Source organism: Strigops habroptila, chromosome 2 (genome assembly GCF_004027225.2).
Source record: "Strigops habroptila isolate Jane chromosome 2, bStrHab1.2.pri, whole genome shotgun sequence".
Classification (NCBI taxonomy): domain Eukaryota; kingdom Metazoa; phylum Chordata; class Aves; order Psittaciformes; family Psittacidae; genus Strigops; species Strigops habroptila.
The window spans coordinates 12984776-13006102 of record NC_044278.2 but is presented as its reverse complement, the minus strand read 5'-3'; the positions used below and the strand labels follow the sequence as shown (position 1 = coordinate 13006102).

The window sequence follows — 21327 nt, the reverse complement described above, 5'->3', positions numbered from 1 at the left end:
CTTTGTTTGCTGGACAAAGCTTTTAAGTTTAAGCTTTGAGGGGGCCTGCTGGGATTGCCTGAGAGGGTCAAGCTTAGAGTTCCTTTGACAAAGGTCCTGTGTCAGTTTACTGCACATTTCACAGCTATTAAAGTACTCAGCCTTAGCTCAGTGAAGACTGTATTCATAAAATGTAAGTGGAAACATCTTGAGCCATCACAAACCATCTTTGCAGGCTGTATTTTGTCCCCTCTTGGCTCCTCATACACATTCATTTATACATACTTTGTTCCAGGTGAGAAAATGGTACAGATGAATGCTGCTTCTGTTCCAGGGGTGGGGGCATACCTGGAATGAATCTTGAGTAGTGCCTCCAAAGAGCAGCAGTAACACTCACCTTTCAGCTTTGCCACAGAGAGCAGTCCAGCTCCTCATGGTAACTCCGGTTCAGCTAAAGGCAATAGGAACGGAGATGTGTGTGTGCATAGGTGGACATACGTGTGTTTGCTCTTGTAGTCTCAGGTGAAGGTCTCAAGAAACTTTCCAGGTTAGCTTATGTCTTACTCTGAGTTCCCCAAGCCTTTCCATGTGCATAATTTTTGTTCCAGCTTCATCTCTCCCAGCTCACAATCTGTCTATCATGACTCACACACTCTCTGGCTTTGATTTAGACTCCATCTGCTTTCTCAGCCAGTCAGATCCCAGTTCTTCTGTAACACACCGTAGGAGAAGTGTGGGACTGGAGTAGAACATGTATCTGTATTCAGGAGAGAGGAGGGGGAGGTGTATTGACTCCTGCCTCAAAATTTCTCCTTGTCTCATCTGTCTCAGGGCAAGCATTTTGCTAAGCTGCAAAATGTAAGTCTTGTACTTGGTAGCACAATAAGGCAGGGCTGCCCTGCAGATATTTTTCCTTCTTGAGGGTATGTGGATCCTCAGACCAGATTTGGTCTCAGAGAGTTGCCACTCACCACACATTTATGTGTTTTTAAAAGGAACGTCCTTTCTCCTGCACTTAAAGGACTACCACCATTCCCTGAGAAAAAATAGCAGTTGTTTTGCCCCTTCTCTGTAGGCAGGGAAAGGTGACACAAAGGTAGGAGGGATGCTGTGTGCTAATGCCTGGCAGCTAGAAATGTTCACAACCCTCTGGCGGAGGCAAGCAGCTGGTGTGTGCAAGAGACTTGCTCTCACATCACCACTGTCTTCTCACAAGGACAGGGTGGCTGTCGGAGGAGATCATTTAGCCAGGGAAAGGCTGCTCCCAGTTAGCTGATAGAAGGGGATCATGTGTGAAACACAATACGGAGCTGGTGGGCTCTGAATTCCGGACAGCAAAAACGAATCTCTCATTAAGGAACTAGCTGGGGAGATTTCCCTCTGCTACAGGCTTGTCCCAGACTGTCCCACCCATGACCATCATCAGAAAGGAACTGGTGCAAGATCAATCCTTGGAATTAAAGTGAAGAAGGAATTTTCCTAGAGAGACTGGGTTAGAAGTAAGGGTATTTTTTACTTGCTCCTGAGACAGCTTATGAAAAATCGCCCATTAAGGTGAAACCGGTCACTCTGAGTTAGGTGATGCTTTGCTAATACCAGGAAAGGGATGTGGCCCAACATCAGGGAGAATACCCTCCAAGAACATATTCTCAGAGCCTACATTTCCTTTCTGTTGCTGGTAAGTGGAAATACATCCAATAGGCTGCTTGAGACTTCACCTAAGTGCCAGGACACACCAGAAATGTGATAGAAAGAAATGTAGAATGTTAGAGGAAAGCCACAGAATACAAAGGATTTGATTTTGCCTATTTACTGAGAAAACCTCACAAGGACAGTGAGTTAAACAAAGCAGCATCTTATCTTTGGATGCTGAGGTTTCGCATGCATGACACAAACTGACAAGACATCTTTTTGCAAGATAGAGATCAAGATCTGCTCCAGATTCAGAACTGGAATAGAGGGGGATGCTGCAGACAAGGGTTGAGGTCTTTACTGTTAGTCACAATGAAGACAAGCTGGAAAAAGTGAGAGCTGGAATTCCAGATATGCAGAAATATGTGGAAAGGAGGCAGGGTAGAATTACCAGGAAAGAGAGCAGGAATTTTCAGAGATAAACCTGTTTCAAGGTGTAGAACATGTGGCTTCCCTCTTCTGTAGTTCCTGTCAGCCTGCTAACATTCCATAATTCTTTTTTTTTAGTTCTTATATTTTAAGACTGTAACTTTGTAAAAATGGCGATTCAGAGAGACAATCACAGGTATTTGAAATATAGGTGCACACATGCTGTTTTACTCCTCTTCCTCCAACACTGAGGATACACCCACTTAAGATTTTCCCACTCTATTTAAAAATTCCAGACATGATGGGAAAACAAAGAGGCTTTCCTCACTTCTACTGCTTTTCTTAGAGCCCTGGCTGAATTCAAGACATGAGACATAGACTAAATATTTTCCTCCTATCTATTTTTAGGGCATGGCTCAGCTAAAGGCCAGAGGAGAAGCTCCTAACTGCACACCCACCCAAGAAAATCCCAGAGTAAAAATTGAGAAAGAGGAAAAATGTTCTACATGGGAATGTTGGGGGGGATGCAAGATAAGAGCTAGAGAAAAGGAACTGTGGCAGCATGGACAGGATTGCAGTCAGAAGCAGCAATATGCTCCTAGGCTGGAGGTTTGGCTGTGTTTACATTGGTATGTGCAGCCAGCTGTGACACAGATGACACCAATTCCAAGATGACACCAATTGAGAATGAGAAAAGCTGCTCCTTCTCCACTTTCCACATGGCAGATTGAACCAGAGCATCTTGACTGTGCCCAGCAGTATTCATGTTGTGTTACAATCCCTTCTACCATGTTATATAAACATGGCAGAAGCCTAAGTATTATGAGCCCACTCTTAACCACCTTGCAGTCCACATCTGACTCCTGCACCCACCCATATAGTCCAACAGTCTTTCCACAGGAAGAAAGCAGCAATAGAAAGGGTCAGTCTGATGCCCCTTTTCCCAGCTGAATCAATCCTCTGTGGCAATTGCAAAGAACATCCAAAAGCTTCTCTTTGAGGAGCAAACACAAGAAAACTGGCTCAACTGAAGAGTGTGAATGACTACTCCCCTCACACCAGCTATAAGGGGACATCCTCATCCTCATCTTCATCCTCATCCAGGTCAGTGGAGCGTAGGCTTATGTCCTTGAGGATGTCTGAGATGTTTTCAGCAACTGGCCCTGTCAGCTCCATCTCTTCCAAGTCGGTATCAGTGGCAGAAGTGGAGAACAGGACTTCCCCCTCTTCATGCAAGTGTGAGTGCTGGGGGGAGTGTGTGCAGGGAAGCAATGGGCTCTCTGTGCGCAAGTCCGCTGCTTGCTGTGCTGCCACCGTGCAGTCGTCCTGCTGGCTCCACACCTGAGTGGCCTGAGCGGCCTTCTCACTGCTGATGGAAGTCCGGTTGGTATCACGGAAGCTGGCAAGTGGTGGGCGCAGGCGAACCCCAGAGCGTGTGGAGCCCTCTATTGCCTTCTGGAGCTATGAGAAGAGAAAAAAACTCAGCAAACATGGATGAAAGGGAGGCTGACTCAGCCCTAGCCAGCAGAAGTTCATCTGCTCTGCAGGGTAAAGGAATCACAAACAGAGAGACTCACAGCTCTACCTGTGGGGCCTGTGGAGATCCATCTTTTACACTGGTGGTGTAATTTTTCATTCCATGGTAAATAACAAATTCCATACCATTTTCAGAGGCAGTAACAGCCATCAGTTAAGAGCCCTATGTTCATGAAAAGGATGCACCATCTAACATCCCTGTAAACAATACCTGCTCCCTCCTCTGAAATACAGTCATCTACTCATCTACATGGCTTCCAAAGCATTGACTCAGAAGCTTTCAACACCGGACTGAAAATGTAGCAATTGCAGTTACATATATTCCCAGCTGGATCCTCCAGCACCTGTAGGTTACTGCATTGATCCACGGGACATTTGCAGTTGATTAGAAAGAGATGGAAAGATCTGTACTTACCTCTTCCAATGCCAGCACTCCCCTCAGCTTCCCCATACTGGTGACATAGGCATGGCTGAGGCCCAATAATGAGAATAACGTATGTGTCTATGAGCAAAACCACAAAAGACCATTTCAGGGACTTTGGACTGGTGGCATAATACTTGGTGCTACAACTGGGACTTGAGATGTAGAAATGGGAATCACAGAGGCACACGAGTCTGCAGTTATCTCAGTGAGAAACTACCTTTTCCCTTCCCCTTTTGCAGCTAGCAAATACCACCCTCTGGTCCTTCTGCCGTGCAGCCATAGTTGGGAGTGTGCTGGTGACGGAGAGCACATTCTCAAGGTTACTCCTATCCTGCATCTGGCAAACAGAGATTCACATGCAACATCCTGTTTATCTGGGGACTTATGCAGATCCTTTTTAATTTTGCTGCTGGAAATTAAACTATCATACAGTAATATGCAAAGCCAGAACCTACTCAGGTTATTTAGTCCAGTGCCTTCCTTAACACCAGAAAATGTCTTTTTTGCCTCTTCCAGAATATTTCCTGTCAAAACTTAAGTTCGTTGCTGCTTATCCAGCGCAGTGGAAACACTGAGAACAAGTTATTCCCTTTTTTGAAGCCTCCTTAAAAGGACAGATATCATGCTGCTATCAGTCATAATTTCTTTAGCCTAAATAGATCACGTTATTTTACAGTTCTTCATGGACCACACCTTCTAAAACTTTCAGCATTCTCAGTGCTCTGTGGTGTATTTCCAACCTCCAGGTTCTTTAAGCTGAGCTCTACCTGGACTTTACCTATGGCCTTACATGAAGTCATTCTTTCACAGCTGGTGTTTGCCTTTTTTTTTACATGACATGAGATATTGAATGTCATGTTCAAATGTAAACTAGGGAAAATCTCATTTGCCAGGAACAAGACATTTTACCCTAATGTAAAAAAAAAATCAGCCTGGTTAAATACAATTTGATCTTGATCAGGTGTGATATTTTTGCCATTATCAGTAGCCTTACATGTAGCTCTAACTATACATACCTCACATAGTGTGATTATTCCTGCATTTTTTTGTGCATCCAAATTAAGTTGACTTGTCTGTTATTTCAGAGTTTCTCATTTGCTCTTTTTTATGAGAGGTATGAAACTGTCCCCATTTGCAGTCTTTAGTTATAACTTCTTCTAAGCCCTGTATTCTCAAAGATAAGTACTAATAGCTTTCAGATTACTTCAGACAGCCCTTTAGAAAACACCAAATTCATCTCAAGTATATGCTAACCTGTCCTTATTTTGCTCAAGGCTGAGATCTTACCCCGTTGATAAGAATGATTAATTAATTCTGTGCATTTGCTGACTATTCATGTTAAATGAATATTGATAAAGACATGCACTGTGCACTCTGGCTTCAGTAGAGTGCTTTCCCTTTCCACTGAGTGAAAGCTCAGTCCTCTCTTACAATGACTGCTTTTATCCCCAGTCATCCTGTGCTAACTCTAGAAGTTGGATGATTGAGATTCCTTGTTCTACACCTAAATGAACAGCCTATGACATAGGGTGGTTTCAAGCAACTCTTCTCAAGCACTGAGGCAGACTCTACACCCTGACAGAAACACCTGAGAAATCCAGGAGTAGTCCCTCCCGGGCTGCACACTGACAAAGCAGGGTGTAAATCTCAGTGTAATGCCCCCAGCAGCAAGGCATACAATGCTTCTGTTAATGTAGTGGCTGAAAAATCTTATGTGGTGTCCAAATCTATTTTAGTAAATGCACTTAGACTTCTTATCATGTAGCCTTTCATTCTGCAGGAGATTGGAGGTATGCACAGAAGGTTATAGGAACAAACTGACTTCTGTAGCTGGATGTGGAAGCAGCAGGTGATAGTAGTTGAAGGTGAAGATAAGAAGAAGAAATAAGTCATAGACTAGAATCACAATGATAGATAGGGTGGAGAGAAACAGTGTATGCCTCAGGGAGACATCCGTACCCACCTTGTGCAGGGAAGTTCTCTCCACCAGTTGGAAAGGGGAAGGGTCTATGCGGCAGCTGTCAAAGCACACATTCTTGTTCAGTTCCTCCTGTTCCCAAGCATCTATCTGATACAGGAAAGAAGAGGAATCTCCTACAGTAATCAGTGGTGTTGCTGTCTTGTGTACCCAAACTAGTCCCATTCTCCTGTTAATGCTTCTTCTTTCCTATGTAGATCATTCCTTTCGCCCATTATATCACACCCCTCAGGTTTCCCATCCCTTCCTTGCCAGATGTCAAGTCCCTGTGGAAACAGAGCAATCCCAATTCATCAGAGGTTTTCTGAGAAGGTGAGGTTTTGCTCCTTCCTGCTTAAAGAGGAAGTGAACATCTTAGCTTTCTCTTCTGAGTGCATGTTCCCCTTATCATTGCAAGATGATCGATTGTTCCTTCGTGTAAGACAGGAAGGAACAACACAGATCCAATGAAAGATTTAGGTGAGGGGAAAACTGTAGAGGTCGCTTGCTCACAGTAGGGCTGAATTCAAAGCTAGATCAGATTAGCCACATCTAGCAGAACAATCACTTACTGGGTGAGAGCTGTCCATTGTGCAATTCTAAGAAGAAAATGGCTTTAGCTATGGCTGTGGCAATCACTAAGGTTGCTGGAGTTCAGGAAGTATTGCAAGTGATAGGAAATGGGCAAAAGAAGCACTTAATTAACCTCACTCCCTTTCTGCACTCAGTCTTACCTCTTCTGGCCTCATTGTTTCAACAACTTCCACTGGCTCCTGTAGGAGAAAACACTGTTCAGGACAGACAAAACCCCAGAGTTTCACAGAGTACAGAAAGGAAAAATGTGCACAGTCTCCTCGCACCATGTGGTCCCCTTTTTGTTCCAAATGGGATATTACTGAGCATTTTCATTTTCTTTATACACGTACATTTTAAGGTGTACTCTCTACTTGCTGTGCTTCTCTTGCCAATGAACATTGACTATGGAATGCTAGTGGACCAATTCAGGTGCTTAAACATCTAGTACTGCTTTAGATGCTCCCAGATATCCCACATGAGGTCCAACCATGGCCCTAGAGTAGATGGGTCTCCCATAGGCTTTGTATGACATCCATCAACCCTGTGCAGGTATATCAGGCTACCCAAGGGCATCTATCATGGCACAAGGCAAAAGCATTTTTTTTTTTTTTATCTCACCAAAACTGTTTGCCAAATGGGATAGAACTGCACTTTACTCCAGGTTAGCCAAAATAGCCTAAGTTATTCACTGAGAAAAAAAATGCCAACACTCAGTCGTGATGGTAGCCTGAGCACAGATGGCTCTTTAGGAAGAGACATACTGCTTTACATTAATCACACCCTTTCTCCTTGGAGAGAGTTCCCCACTGATGTTGTCAGAGTTCAGGACCATAAGTGTGTCCACACTTTGGTCAAGTGCTGAATGGCTCTAAGTAGCAGGTTCTACTACTATTGCATTCTCTTCCCTCTTCAGAGTAGTACTAGGCTCTCTGTATCCCTAACCTGGACAGCACTCTCTGTTGCACGTGAATGGCTGTAATGGCACAAGAGCTGCTGGATCAGTTGCCTCAAACTCCTGAAATTGCCTGAAGAAGGAAAACAAACAAATAAGAGAGGAGAACAAATAAGAGACAAAAATACAAAGCCCCATGCCCAACTCCTTGCCCAAGGCAGGTTTGGAAATAATACAAGGGACATAGCACATGGTATATGACAGAGCTGAGCCAGTCACAATCTAGCATCCAATTTATAATCTGGTGCCTGGGACATGCCAGAATAAATATTCCAATGTGATCTCTTTTCCTCAAGAAGAAACAAATCATTACAAAACAGCCCTTGCAGATAATATTTATACATTAGTGTCCCTGAAATAAAAAAAAACAACCAACCAAACCAAACAGAAGCAAGACTACTGACACAGCAAGGATACAAGGGATAAACTGCTGTGATGAGAGGTTTCTGCAGTCCACAAAGAGAATGTGTTTTGGAGGATGAGTATGGAAAGGAGAGGTGACAACATGGAAATTACTTCAAAGACAAAACATATCAACAGCCTGAATGTGACAGGTACAAAGGAACCCGTGGGTTGTGCCAGCAGTGCAATGGTGGGAATGAAAAACACTGCAGAATTATTCTCCCAGTCAGGACAGTCAGGAATTAGTGAAGAGGAGATAGGGTTTGGTGCTGTTGTGAAGTGAACAAGGCTGTGGAGGAAGGTTGGTCAGAAACAATGACAGCTGTGAACCAAACTAAAAATGATGGCAGAAGTCACTCCTGCTCTGCTTCCCCTTGTCACTCCTCGATCACACAGAACCAGCTTCACGTAAAATGTCTCACACACTGTCCTTGTTTTGATGTGATTCTTTTTTCTGCTTTGGTAAGGAAGGTGTCTGGTTGTCCCACCACTCTACTGCCTTGGAAGCATAAAGTGGATTTTGCTATGCCTTAGAGGTTTAGTCATACACAAATGATTTTAAGGAACCAGGATGTGCTACATGCTATATTACGTGCTTCAAAGATCCAAAGCGCTGTCCTCTGTATTCATTCTCAAGATTGGGCTACACCTCTGTGCTTACTCACTCTGCATATTTCAAGACATGTAAAGGAAGAAAACCCCACCATGCTGCATCAAATATACATCATTTCTGATATATGAATCAGAAATGAGCCACGAGGGTGGAGGAGGCAAGAGTTGGGACCTTTCCATGCAGGCTCCAGAAGATGCCCAAGGATATAATATTGCAAAGGATGGAGTGGGCAGTACTGACAGAGAGCAGCCTGAGTGGGTTTACTTTTGCCATGCTGTCTGAGAGATCACAAACAAAAACGTATTTCCAGATATGTTAAGGTGATGCTGAAGTGCAGTAACAAAGAACCTTTAATACAGGAACAGCAGAGAAAGCTCCTTCTCTCAGCCTGTGAGAAATCAGCACTTTGCACAGGCATGTACACACAGTTAGCATGAAAGCTGCTACAAGCTGCCTAGGATGTGGCTGAGGCATGCCAGAAGTTACCTCGGAGTTGCTGCGGCTCTGAAGTTTCAGGCATTTGTTTAAGAGGACCTGTCGGGCCATTGGGCTCCTCTGTGTAACTGGGAGTGGGACTTGGGGGCTGAGGCAGCTGTTACGGAAAGGAAAGAAAATAAAGTCCACCCTGTGCCATTTCTTTCTCAGCCTCTCCAAATGCCTTACTGCTTCGTAAGCAGTCTGTGTGTTGTAGTCTCTTCACTTCTCTCCCTCACCTCTCCCTTCTCATCTGTATCTTCATCCTCATCAACATAAGCAAAAGATTCATGCTTCAGCTTTGGCAGGGTTGCCCACGGTCCCTTGCTGTGCCCATCGTAGGGTGCCTCAGACAGCTTCTGCTGCATTTCTCTGTGGAGAAGCCGTCGCCGTTCTGGGCTTATATGTCTCTGGAGGAGAGCCTGCAGTTCAGATCTCTCTACAGACCCCAGAAGGATCATGGTCTCTGCATAACACAGAGCAAAGAAGCCATTAAGCCACTTGAAGTTTTTTTCAATGTCCCCTGCACACACTGCCCTTTCCTCCCTCCAAATTCTTCAAAGTGCTTGGACTCGTACTATCTAGAGCTATACAAGAGTCATTGACCAGCCTTGCTAGTTGCTGCTAATACTCTGTGGGGCTGTGGGAAGCTCACCATTCCTGAGTTGTGCCACTCCTCAGCACCACATCACAGGCAAGATCCCTCCCTGTTGCCACAGTTCAGTCCACAAACTTCCCACACACCTCCCTTACCTGCTATATCTGCTTCACTGCCCACACTCCAGCTTACCTGTCTGACCAGCTGAAACAGCCTTCTGTCATACATCATCCACAGCAGAAGATTTTTAGGATGATTTTTTAGGTAGTGGGTCACACTGTCTCCTTCACATGTAAGTTGAAAGCTAGTTTCTATGGCTCTTTAACCTGAGACAGTCTTCAGGAAGGATCAGTTCCTCCACCTTGCTTACCTGGTGAGTCCACCAAAGGCAAAGTCTTAACAGTGGTGCTTTGGAGAACAGTTTGCAAGTCTCGGTATTTACAGTTGGAAGAGACAAATTTCACATCTTGGACCATAATATCCTCAACAAAGATATTGTATTTGCTGTGAATTGATGGACAATAAAGGGAATAATTAGCATATTAAAAATGTCTAGCAGATAAATTCCTTCAAGAAATATATAAATGAACAATTCTTTAAAACATGTTCTCAATACAGTTGAGAACAGAATATAGAGAAGAATCATCTTCTGTGAGAATAACCAAAGAGGACTTTCCAACACAATCAACACAGATTAACTGGATTTTCATTACAGTTATATTCCACTCTATTACCCCTCACAATAAAAATACACACACATATATATGTATAGATGTTTTATATACATACCTATATATATTATTAAAGAGAGGAAGACACGTGTATGAATAACTGAATTTTGTTTGAAGCAAAATATCCAAATAACATTATTTTTTGCTAGAGAAAAAATTCCAAACCCCCTGAATCCAGAACAAAATGGAAATGAGACACTTGATTTTTAACTTTTTAACCTGGTGCAATGTGGTAATTTTAACACAAATTCATACCATTGCAGATTGTTCAAACCTGTGCTCCATTTCTGTGTATGAACTCTAATTCTACTCCACCACTTAGGGTTTTTTTTTTCTAGCTGCAGGCATGTTCTGCCTTTTTATTTTCTTTGTAGTACTATCCCCTTTTCATGACCTTTTATTCTCCCATGATCTCATTCTCTTCTCTATTTCTTTGCCACTGCCCACCTCCACCTCTGTTTTACTACTATACCTTATGTGATTCCAGCCCAGGTCTGGCAGGTAGGGCAACTTCTTCACCTGGATGATGCTATCATAGAGGCTGGGCTGCAGACTCTGGGCCACCATGTTGGCAAGAATGACAGCCACCATCATGGGGAGGATGTGAGAGATCTGACCTGTCAGCTCGAAGCAGATCACAGCAGTGGAGACAGTGTGGCTCACTGCTCCTGTCATTGCTGCTGCGCCTTTCCCAGGTAGGGTGGAAAAGGAATAGAGAGAGACGACGACTGTCATACAGAAACAGCATATCTTGTCAACCAGGAAAGTCATGGGGATGGGACCAGGTGAAGGGAAAAAAAGGACATGGAGACTCACCAATGACTGCATACCCTCCAGGTAAGATTTGATAAACAATTCCATCAAAGAGGATTCCATTGGGAAAAAGTGATGCCATGATTTCCCCAATAAGACGCCCAAATGCAGCACCTGGAAAATACCACTCACAGTTATGGAATTAACATCTAAAGAACACCCAGTCTGTGCTGTGCAAAATCACCTGAGTATTTTCTAATGGAAACAAAGTCAAAACTTACATTAAAATGACACTGGGAACTAAAGAGTCACCACATACAGAAGTTAGACTTCAAGAGGAGAGAAAGGTACTAAGATATGTAAATACAGTTGACCCCTCATTCTTTCACTTAGGCACACCAGGCAAAGCAGTATTTGTGATTTCCTCCCAGTGAGGAGGAAATTCTTTTAGAATATATACAATGTCAGTCCAGATCACAGCTGAGGCCCTTCACATACGCATTCAGTGAATGTCCAAATACTTATGGAGGTCTTGTTCTGACCCCTGCTTACAACAGGGCTAATTTCAAAGATCAAGTCACCCAGGGCCTTGTCCAGACATGCTTTAACAGTCTGCAAGGATGGAGGTTCTCCAGCCTCTCTGAGCACCTTAACCAAGGAAACATTTCTTTTTTTCTTATGTCCCATCAGAATTTTCCCTGTTGCAACTTGTGCCTTTAGCTATTTTTTACTGTGTGTTTATATGAGGAGTATTTCTATCCTCTCTATCCCCTGCTGCATTAGGTGGCGAAGGCTACCGTTAGATCCCCTCCTCCCTTCTCTTCTGCAGGCTGAACAAGCCAAACTCCTTCAGGATCTCATTTGTTTTGTGCTCCAGCACCAACAATCTCAGTGGCCTCCACTAGACTCACTGCACTTTGTCAAAATCTCATGTATTGATGGACACAAAATGGCACAATATTCTGGAATCATGTCCAAAATGCTGAATGCAGGAGAATAACCAATTTCTTTGCCTTGTTGGCTAGGCTCTTCTTAATACAGCCTTGTTTGTGTTAGCCTTCATCACTGCAACGATATGCTACCAACCCATGTTCAGTTCCTGCCTGCCAGATCCCAGAGGTCCTTGGCACACAGCATTTCATTTAAGAAGTGTGGGTACGTAGTGCTGAACTTCATGAGCTTGCATACTTTAGTCTAACATAGCCTCTCTTTCTTAACTTTAGCATAATATTCTTTTTATTTTTTGATCTTGGAATTAAAACAAGTTAAAAGCCAATAGACTCCATGTTACCATATTTCAGTCAGAAGAAATGATTAAGTGGTGGATTACATTGCAGGTACTAGTTTTGAAGTTCTCTCTTCTGGTTGGTCTTCAGGGGTGAAAGGTGCAACTACTACTAATAGTAGGTTGAAAGTTTCTCTGTAGGTGAAGAGGCAGAGAAATTAGAAGGTGCTGGCTCAGCATGCCTCCCCACAATGTGGCTTCCTTATGCAAAAGACAGGGATTTCTCCTTAACATTTGGATTTGGGTGGTGGGAAAATTACAAAAGCAGAAACTCAGAGGTTGGTATATGCACTGTTAACTGAGCTTGTCATAGAAATCAAGTGATCAGTCCTCATCCAGTAGAAGAAACCCACCTGGGTACACTTGCAATGTCTCATTCTCTCCACCTGTCAGACCTATATGTAGCAACACAAAATTGAAACTCACCTAGGACAAAAACAGGCATGAAGCCTCCACAGGGGATTGGCATCGTGGTAGCAATGACAGCCATCAAGAACTGGAACAGAGGCAGAGGGTGCAGTTGTTACTGAGCAGCAATAGCATTTTCTGCAGCCCCACTCTACTGCCCAGCCTGTGAATCCATGAGGAGATGTTCTGAGGGATCCAGTGGTTCAGCCAGAAAGTGAAGGGTAAAGGGGCTGTGGGGTGTGAAGGGGAACTGGAGGAACTCTGACAACGCACCAACACTGATGCAGAGGACCTCTGGTTGACTGCTGTGGTGGCAGAGAAGCTGAATCACCAAGGGGATGGATGAACAACAGAATTCTTTGGCCTTGGACCTCAAAAACTCCAATTTCCCACTGCTCCAAACAGCTTAGCTTTTCATAGAGCAAGGTTGTCAAAATCTCACAGGCTCAGAATGATTTCAGTGTGAAAGGAACTCTGGAGGTCTCTCTCCCAAATCTCTGCTCCCAGAAGGGCAAATTCCCTAATAATTTTGGCAATCTAATTCAAGGTGGGCAAACATCACATCAAAAGACATAAGAAGCCATTGCAGTTGTAGTGCTTCATTCAATACCCAGCAACTCCTTATTGGCAGTTCAAAACTATTTCACAAATGATCAAGAGCATTCACTCTGAGTGGAGAAGGATTATGGTCAGCTGAGTTTCCTACCTTTATAAAGAAGAAGAGGAAGATGATGATGAAGACGCTGACTTTAGGATGGATCCAGGCAGCAGACTTCCCCAGGATCTGAGGGTCCCCTGTGTACGTTGCCCAGGTATAGTTATCAAAGAGAGAGCTGATGGCTTCCCGTGGCATCAACTAAACAGCAAAAAACCAGGCGTGAGCCATGAGATTGGATGGAGTAAATATTCTACCTCTGTTCCAAGAAAGTGGAGATTTTTACTTTGGTAAGTCATGATTCTAAGACTTAATTCACATTTTTTAATCTGGAAGAGAGCAGTACTTTACCTGAACTGGTGAAAAGCATAACTACTTCTATACATGGGGTAACATCTTATTACTTTCTTAGGAGAGTGGACCTTTTTCTAGTTTTATATGAAGGAGACAGCAGAGATCACGAGTCTCAGAATATAGTCCCTCCTCAACCCAAACTCCTATATCTTTCTTCCTCTTTCCATGACATAAAGTTATTGGGACATAGGATAAGGGGAGACTGTTCCACAGAATTGCACAGAATTTCAAATACACAACCCACTCTCACCTCTCCTGCCATGAATTGTCCAAATCCAGGAGGAAAGGTCATAGTTGCTATAAGGAAGGTTATAACCCCAGGGTATGCGAGGCGGCTGAAAAGAAAGAAATGTTTGTTAAAATACAACCTCATATTCTTTTCTTGAAGCACTATCACTTGAGGACTATGAATTCTGTTTCTGTGAAAGCTCTCTGTCACATATGTATCAATTGCTTTGGAGTTCTGTTACTGGCAATTTAATGCCCTGCTCCACTGATCATCATTCATAGAGAGTTCACCCGCCAGCAAAGCCATTTTCCCCATGTTTAGTGTAATGGGAGGGATGGAGCAAGAGAGGGATGTACAAAATGCACAAACATGAATACACGGGGTGTGGAAAGGGGATGTGTATTTACAGTGATGTATGGACCTTCTGTCAAAAGTCAGCACCTCCTCCATTTGTCCTGATTATTCAAGTCTTGCTTCTTCATCCCCATGCAATGTATCCTGTCCTGATGTATTTAAATGTAGATTTTTTTAATAGGTTTCTGCATACATTCCCCATTGCATTAATTCTTATGAGAAAAACTGCTTCTTTTTCCATTGAATTGCTGACTGTCACAGTTTTGGGGAAGGTGCCCTTGGTGGCCAGTGGGTCTAGCTGTGCTGGGCCAGTGGGGCATAGCTCGACAGCAGGCTGAAGCCACCTGTGTCTTCCTACTGCTGTGTCCAATCCCAGGATGGGTTTCTGGGAACACTGTGAAATTTCATAGGCACTAGGACAATGTGAGTTTAAGCTGCCTCTATGTGCTGGACTAATCCTGTCAGGTCTCCCCTGACAAATTACTGTGTTCCCTACAGGAAGTTCTGTCTGAGAAGCTGTAGTATTCAGGAAGACAAGATATAACCTTTAATTTCTTTCTGTCTAATATCTACAAAATTCTGAGAAGTTAGTCAAAAGTTTTAATTCCACATTTTCAGGCTTTGCTCCACTCCTCTATTAACTTTGATAGCTTTGCTAGTGCTTGTGAGTAATACTATATAATGAAGAAAGACAAGTTTTCTTCCACATAACACATTGAGTTAGACTGAACTTCTTAACTAGCGGTTTTCTTCTGCTCAGATCTGCAACTTGCTAAGAAATGTAGGTCTTAAAAAATTCTCATAGCATCAGATTTCTTCTGTAAAGAAACTGCAGACATTTACAGTTCGCCACCTTTTCTTATCCAGGTTATAAGTTTGGAAGTTATAACTTAATTAGAGAGGGAAAAAAAGTATCTTCCATTGCTCTGTAAAACCTTTATTGCTAAGATTTTTATGTTGTTTTCTATTTCTCTTCCATGCTGCAATTCACACCATTTGGTTATTATCAGTTTCAGCTGTTGGTTTGTAAATATGCAGTAACGGCAATGCTGCAGCACATTCTTTACCTTTTTGCCTACATTTTGATTAAAAAAAAAATTAGATTTTAAAGACTTAGATTTCAGTTGTATTTAATTTTCTGAAAATAGAAATGTTGAATTTCTTTTTTACAGATTCTAAAAAAAAATCCAAATCAGGAGCAGCATAATCTTAAAGAGCATGAGCATTGATTTTCTAATTTAAAACATTTTCTGTCCAATGAATAGTTTCCCTTGTCCTCTTAATGAATATTACAGAGTCTCCCTTCTAAATCAAGAAGCTATCTGAAACTATTGGGGCTGATCAAAAGAAAATCCAGTGCAGAACAAATTCTCCTCATGTTTGTAGATATCCAACTCTCATATAATTTCAGTTTCTCATATTGTTACTATCTTACATTTGAAATTGTTGTACTAGCTTTCAGGAAGCATTTGTTACTGTCCAATACCAGTAGAGTATAAAAATCTGGTCCCTAAAGAGAGTATCTTCAAAGGCACTCACTGTTTGGTGAGAAACTGGCTCAGGGCTGTATGACGCCGGATACATAGGACCACTTGGCGATTGAGATAAACGAAAAATGCTCCAAGGAATCCAGAACATACCCTAAAGTGGAGAAAATGAAATAAAATCATACCAAACCACAGATAATACACAGACCAAGAGAACAAGTTTAAGTGTTTTTCATCTTCCGCTGTTTATGAAGTCTTGCAGAAGTCATCTCCTACATCAACTCATTTGAAGACATTGACTCCCTGATGAAAAGGGAGAGACTATTTTGGACCTCTGTCACACACACTGCGATTTTACCACATAAATTTTCTTTTTACTGGGAGAGGAAATCTTATCTGTAAAAATCTATAACATAATCTATACAAATAATCTATAAAAAAAAGGACTGAGAGATCTCAGTGGGGACTGACAAAGAGCAACTGGGCAAAGACCAGTGTTTTTGGAAGTCAGACATCAGGTTGGAACAGGAAATAATAAAAATGAAGGGAGTTTAACTCTGATTCATCAAAATTATACACCTACATCAAATACTAAAAGTAGTAGCAATTCTTGTGCCTACAGCAAAGTATGTCATCTCTAGGATCCTGATTACTTAGGCCTGTGTTCCTGATCCTAATAAAGTCAAAAAAGGTATAGCTGCAGTGCTCTGTATGCTAATGAGACCTGCAAGACCACAGAATACTGAGGATAAATAGATAACATTTTCCTGGTTAAATCTTTTGTCCTGTTTTTGTCAAGTGAAAAGACCATACTTGTCTGGTCAGTTCATTTGGGGATGCTATCAAAACAATTAAAAGGCCATTCAGGAAATCTATACAGAGAACCTAGACCAAGTTAGACTTACTTTTTTCCAGAACTTAATTTCTGAAAAATATGCATGGAAAGGAAATAACAAACAACTTGGCAATACCCACATCTCCTTCCTTACCCGTTGTGCCACATAGGTACCATTTCTGAAGGAGGAATCCCAATAAGCAGAGGCCTTATTTGTGACAATCAAACTGACTGAAAGAGATTTCTGTAACTGTTTTGCAAAAGAATTTCCAACAGAGCTCCCATGATAACCTTTACAGGGCAAGGAGCCAGGTTCCTGGGAACTTACCCTATTACAGCAAATGCTGGCAGCTCTTGCAGATCAAAGGGGAAATCAGCGCGAAAGTTTGTTCTGAACAGGGCTGTGATGGTATCTGTGAGAGAAATAAAGAGGTAAAGAAGGAAAGGGAATAATGAAGTAAGAAGTTAAATGGCATAAAAGCTAAGGGGAAGGACAAAGGAGATAGTTTATACATGCTCCTGTGTGGTTTCATGACCACAATTATATACAATTTACAGATTGGCAGACTGCTCTGATTTTAGTAGTGCCTGTTTTTGAGCACTTGCAAGCCTAGCACTCTAGATAAAATGGGTTTATTTTCTGACAATGTATATCTATTTTTTAGATACAATCCCAGAAACTAGAAACTCGTCCCACTATATTCACTGACTCTGAAAGCTCTCTTTGCCAAGGCAGGCAGTGCTTGTGTATCTGCAGAAGCTGTCACTCAGTTGTGACTGCTTTCTAGAAAAAAAAACCTCAGATACTCTCTGAAGTTATATCTGCAAAATATCTGACTGGTACTAAAAGAATGAAAGTCTTAGAAATCAGAGATGGAAAATATCAGCTAAAACCCATCTTCTCCAGCTCACTTCTCCTGGTAGTGTTACACTGCTAAAATGACTCAGATGTTGAAACCCATCCTGGAGGTACCTAGTTGTGTAGAAACAGTAAATATCTATCTGCCAAGAGGTAAAGTACAAATTAGCAATCTAGTGCAGAGTGGAAATGCAGCTAAATGAGGATGGATATAAATCCCACCTTGCCCTGGATGAAGGAAATATCTGCACAATGAGGAAAGAAAAGAAGCAGTGAAAATCTAGCATTCTATGACAATTACAGGAGGCATTAATTACTTGTTAATTGGCTAGACAGGACTAGGTTTAGAGCAATGATTTAATCAGATCTCTGTGGGTTACATCACCTAAGATAGCTAGCTGTCTAACTGAATGCTACTACCCAAAATGGGAAGATCTTCCTGCCTCTTCACACCGTTTCTTTCCTTCTAGCTGTATTGTTCTCCCCTCTGTTGGGCCAACTCGGACACATGTCAAAGCCTTCACTGAGTTCTTTCACCTCATTAAAACCCACCAGAAAACCTGTCTGCTCTTTTCCTGGATTAGTCCTCTGCCAGGGAAGTGAGCTGAATGGAGGGTCCAACAAACGCAGAGGTGGTACAAGGGATGGGTAGAAGAGCAGTCACAGAAGGAGATGGTGAAAAGCAGGATGTCTTCTTTTTGTTAAATCAGCCCAAGAAAGGGATCATCTCAATTTAATTTTAGGAAACAGTCCAAGCCACTAAATGGCAGTGCATTATGAAGTAGAGCAGAGCTCACTTTCAAAGAGTTTTGTCACAGGGTGGTGAAGATAACCAGAGCAAAGGGGAACAGTCAGTCACAGCATTTAGTCTGAGTCTTTCTAGGTTCCCTCTCTACTCCCACAAGACAGATTTCTACAGAAAGGTTCATTCCACCTATCTTCATCTTCTTTCCTGAGTGACTGAGCTATCCTGAAGCTGAATGGCTAAACCCTTTTCTCTCCATCGTTTACAAACTCTGTTCAACTCTTACAAGGTGAAAGTTAAAAGAAGTAAACAGAAATGAGGCAGTCTCTTTAATGGGAAAGTCCACTTCAAAAGGCTTTGAACTTTAAAATAGCACTAAGCTGTGTGTAGATGTGATCAGAAGGAGCAGGAGGAAGGCAAGGTGTAAAACGCTATGGGAAACAAGATGAAGTCTCAGGACGTGCTAAAACAGAAATCCTGCAAATTGCAGAACTTCAGTCTTCCACGGTTAGCAAAAGAGGCCTAAGATGCAGCAGCCAACCAGAGTGGGCCAGATGTTATTTGGAAAGTACAGCTAATGGTGTGAAGCCAGCCAGTAAAGCCATCAGTATCTAGAAGCCAGGAAAGATTCTGTGGGTGAAAGAAAGAAAAAGAATTTTGGTGACATCTTACACAACTTATTTGCATCTGTCTATTCTGACGTGAATGCTTCCCTACCCGCTACTTCCTGGTAGCAATGATGCAGCTTGGGGGGAAAAAACGACAATTAAAGGAGGTATTAAATAAGCTGCAGATTTATAAGGCATTGAGAGCTGAGGCAGATTAGGCATGAGGTGAATGAGCTATTTCAAAAATTAGTTCACCCTCTCCAATGAACTCAGGGCTACGAGGGACTGGAGGGGGACCGATGGGCAACATATATGTTTAAGAAGGTTGTGGAGCAATGTGGTGAAGTGCAAAGACAGCTGTGTATTAGCACCTGGTGAATTGGTAAAATACATATAGATTTTAAAAGTAAACACAACCCTGGAAATACCTATTTTGAACCTCAAAGCCAAGGAAAAACCCCAGAAAGATAATTCAACTGAATCAAAACTTTGTGATGTGGATTTTTTAAAAACAAAACAGTAAAACCAAATTAAGGGGGTTGTATCTATTTAGATTATTAAAAGGTCCCACATGAGGCTGTGGAACCTCATGTAGAGGTCTACTGATCAAACACCAAAAGGGAAAATATTATAATGGATCAGAAGCTAGCCTAAAGAGAGAAAAAAACGTGAGTTTATCATGTCAGACATGTAACGACACATGTCATAGTACACATGTGGCAGGAGTTTCTAATTGCTGTCCTGGGTCCCTATGTGTTGAATGCATTTCTTCGGAGGTCAATATTGAAGCTGATTCTGTTTAACACCTTCATCAATGTCCTACATGGAACTCACTCATCAGTGACCATACTGAACTGCAGAGAGAAAGAAGGGGGTGGTTTTCACCCGAAGGGGTTCACTCAGAGTGGTCTCCACAAACGGGAGGAGTTGACCAGGAGGAACATCATAAATTCAACAAAGACAAATATTTAGTCCTGCACCTGGAATGGCAGGTGTACCACTACAGCCTGGTGAACAGGAAAAGCTCTGCTATCATGCCAGTGGATCATGGTAGATACAATGCATAATATGTGCCCTTGTGGCAATGAAAGCTAACCACGCACTGAGCCACATCAGCTGAAGTGCGACCAGCCGGTTGAGGGGAGCGGTTATGGCACTGGTGAAGCCACATCTAGAAAACCCAATACAAATGAAATGTTACAAAACTGGAGAGACTCCAGTAGTAAGCCCCAAGATGGTCCAGGGCATGGGCACACGGGAGAGGCTGCAGGAACTAGGTCTACTCACCCTGGAATCAAGAAGGCCCAAGGGGGTTCTAACAGCAGTCTCCCCTACCTCATGAGGAAGTTGTAAAGACACAGGGAAATAAAAAGAGGCAATGGGCACAACTTCCAACACAGGAATTTTGTCTACATATAATGAGCAAATGCTTCTTTTTGGCGAGGGCGTTCGGCACTGGAACAGATGTCCAGAGACACAGGGGAAAGTTGCCCCTGTTGTAAGCAGGGGCTTTGGAGTAGAGAGCTCCAGGGGTCTCTTCCAAACTACATTCTTCTATGATTCTATGATTCAGAATTTTCTGTGGAAGGCAGCAAAATCTGCATGTGATACTGAATCCGTTTACCCTGATTGGAAGCAGAGATGACTGCGTAAGAAAGGCGACTTTCTGTGTTGATGAATGCAAAGTAGTACAGTGTGGGAAGATTATTGATACATTAAAAAGGAATCTAATTTAACAGTAGTATATCAAGAAAGAGAGTTGGATCAGTGTAGACAGCTCTAAGAAAATTGTCTTTCTAGCTTTTTCCTAACTGCAGCTGCTAGAAATGTGCAAAAGCTGCATAAAAATCGTATCATAATGTGAAGAGTATTGCATTGCAGTATTGTAATGCCTTCCAACAGATCCATGCAATAGCCACACCTGCTTGGAACCCTGATCATTTTATTTCCAAAATATTCTGGAACAAGATGGAAAATGCTTGCCTAAGCAGAAAAGTTAGATCACATATTATATATGAATTTGCAATAGTTTTCATGTTCCACATGGACGTTACAGGTAGATGCACATACTGCACATTGAGAGAAGCAGTTTCCCCACTTTCAAGCACAGTAACCTTCCTACAAAGGCTTTCTCACTGGATGATAATAGTAGCCATACAGGAAACCAGCACAAAGACATCCACTTGTCTACCAAGTGCATAACTTCTGGGAGTAGACAAGACATAAGAGATTGTGAAGACATCGGAAAGGGGGCCTAAGAAAAACCCTCACATAAACAAAAGACTGCAAAGACTGGGCTTGTAACTTTCAGAAGAAAATGAGCAAGAAGAGGCATGCAAGATAAGGGAGAGCAGGCATGATAAAAGATCATAAAATAATGAATGACTTAGCTAGACAGAAGTCTCTAGTTCCTTAATACAAGGACAAAAAGACTGGCAACAGAGACGAAGAA

At 42.4% G+C, this 21327-nt stretch overlaps 1 protein-coding gene across 1 annotated transcript in view; it reads right to left on the bottom strand.

Annotated features, from left to right (window-relative positions):
* Positions 1 to 1503: 1503 nt before the first annotated feature.
* CLCN1 (chloride voltage-gated channel 1) overlaps positions 1504 to 21327 on the bottom strand; it is a 61814-nt gene continuing 41990 nt past the window's right edge. Inside the window, exons 10-24 of the mRNA XM_030471526.1 lie at positions 16992 to 17076; positions 15881 to 15982; positions 14009 to 14093; positions 13456 to 13605; positions 12768 to 12837; positions 11120 to 11230; positions 10776 to 10989; positions 9943 to 10076; positions 9214 to 9440; positions 8987 to 9092; positions 7476 to 7558; positions 6692 to 6730; positions 5964 to 6068; positions 3992 to 4078; positions 1504 to 3501 (exon numbers count right to left, since the gene is read on the bottom strand). Coding sequence (XP_030327386.1) covers positions 3103 to 3501; positions 3992 to 4078; positions 5964 to 6068; positions 6692 to 6730; positions 7476 to 7558; positions 8987 to 9092; positions 9214 to 9440; positions 9943 to 10076; positions 10776 to 10989; positions 11120 to 11230; positions 12768 to 12837; positions 13456 to 13605; positions 14009 to 14093; positions 15881 to 15982; positions 16992 to 17076 — 1997 coding nt within the window. The 3' untranslated portion in view covers positions 1504 to 3102. The remainder of the gene's footprint in view (positions 3502 to 3991; positions 4079 to 5963; positions 6069 to 6691; positions 6731 to 7475; positions 7559 to 8986; positions 9093 to 9213; positions 9441 to 9942; positions 10077 to 10775; positions 10990 to 11119; positions 11231 to 12767; positions 12838 to 13455; positions 13606 to 14008; positions 14094 to 15880; positions 15983 to 16991; positions 17077 to 21327) is intronic.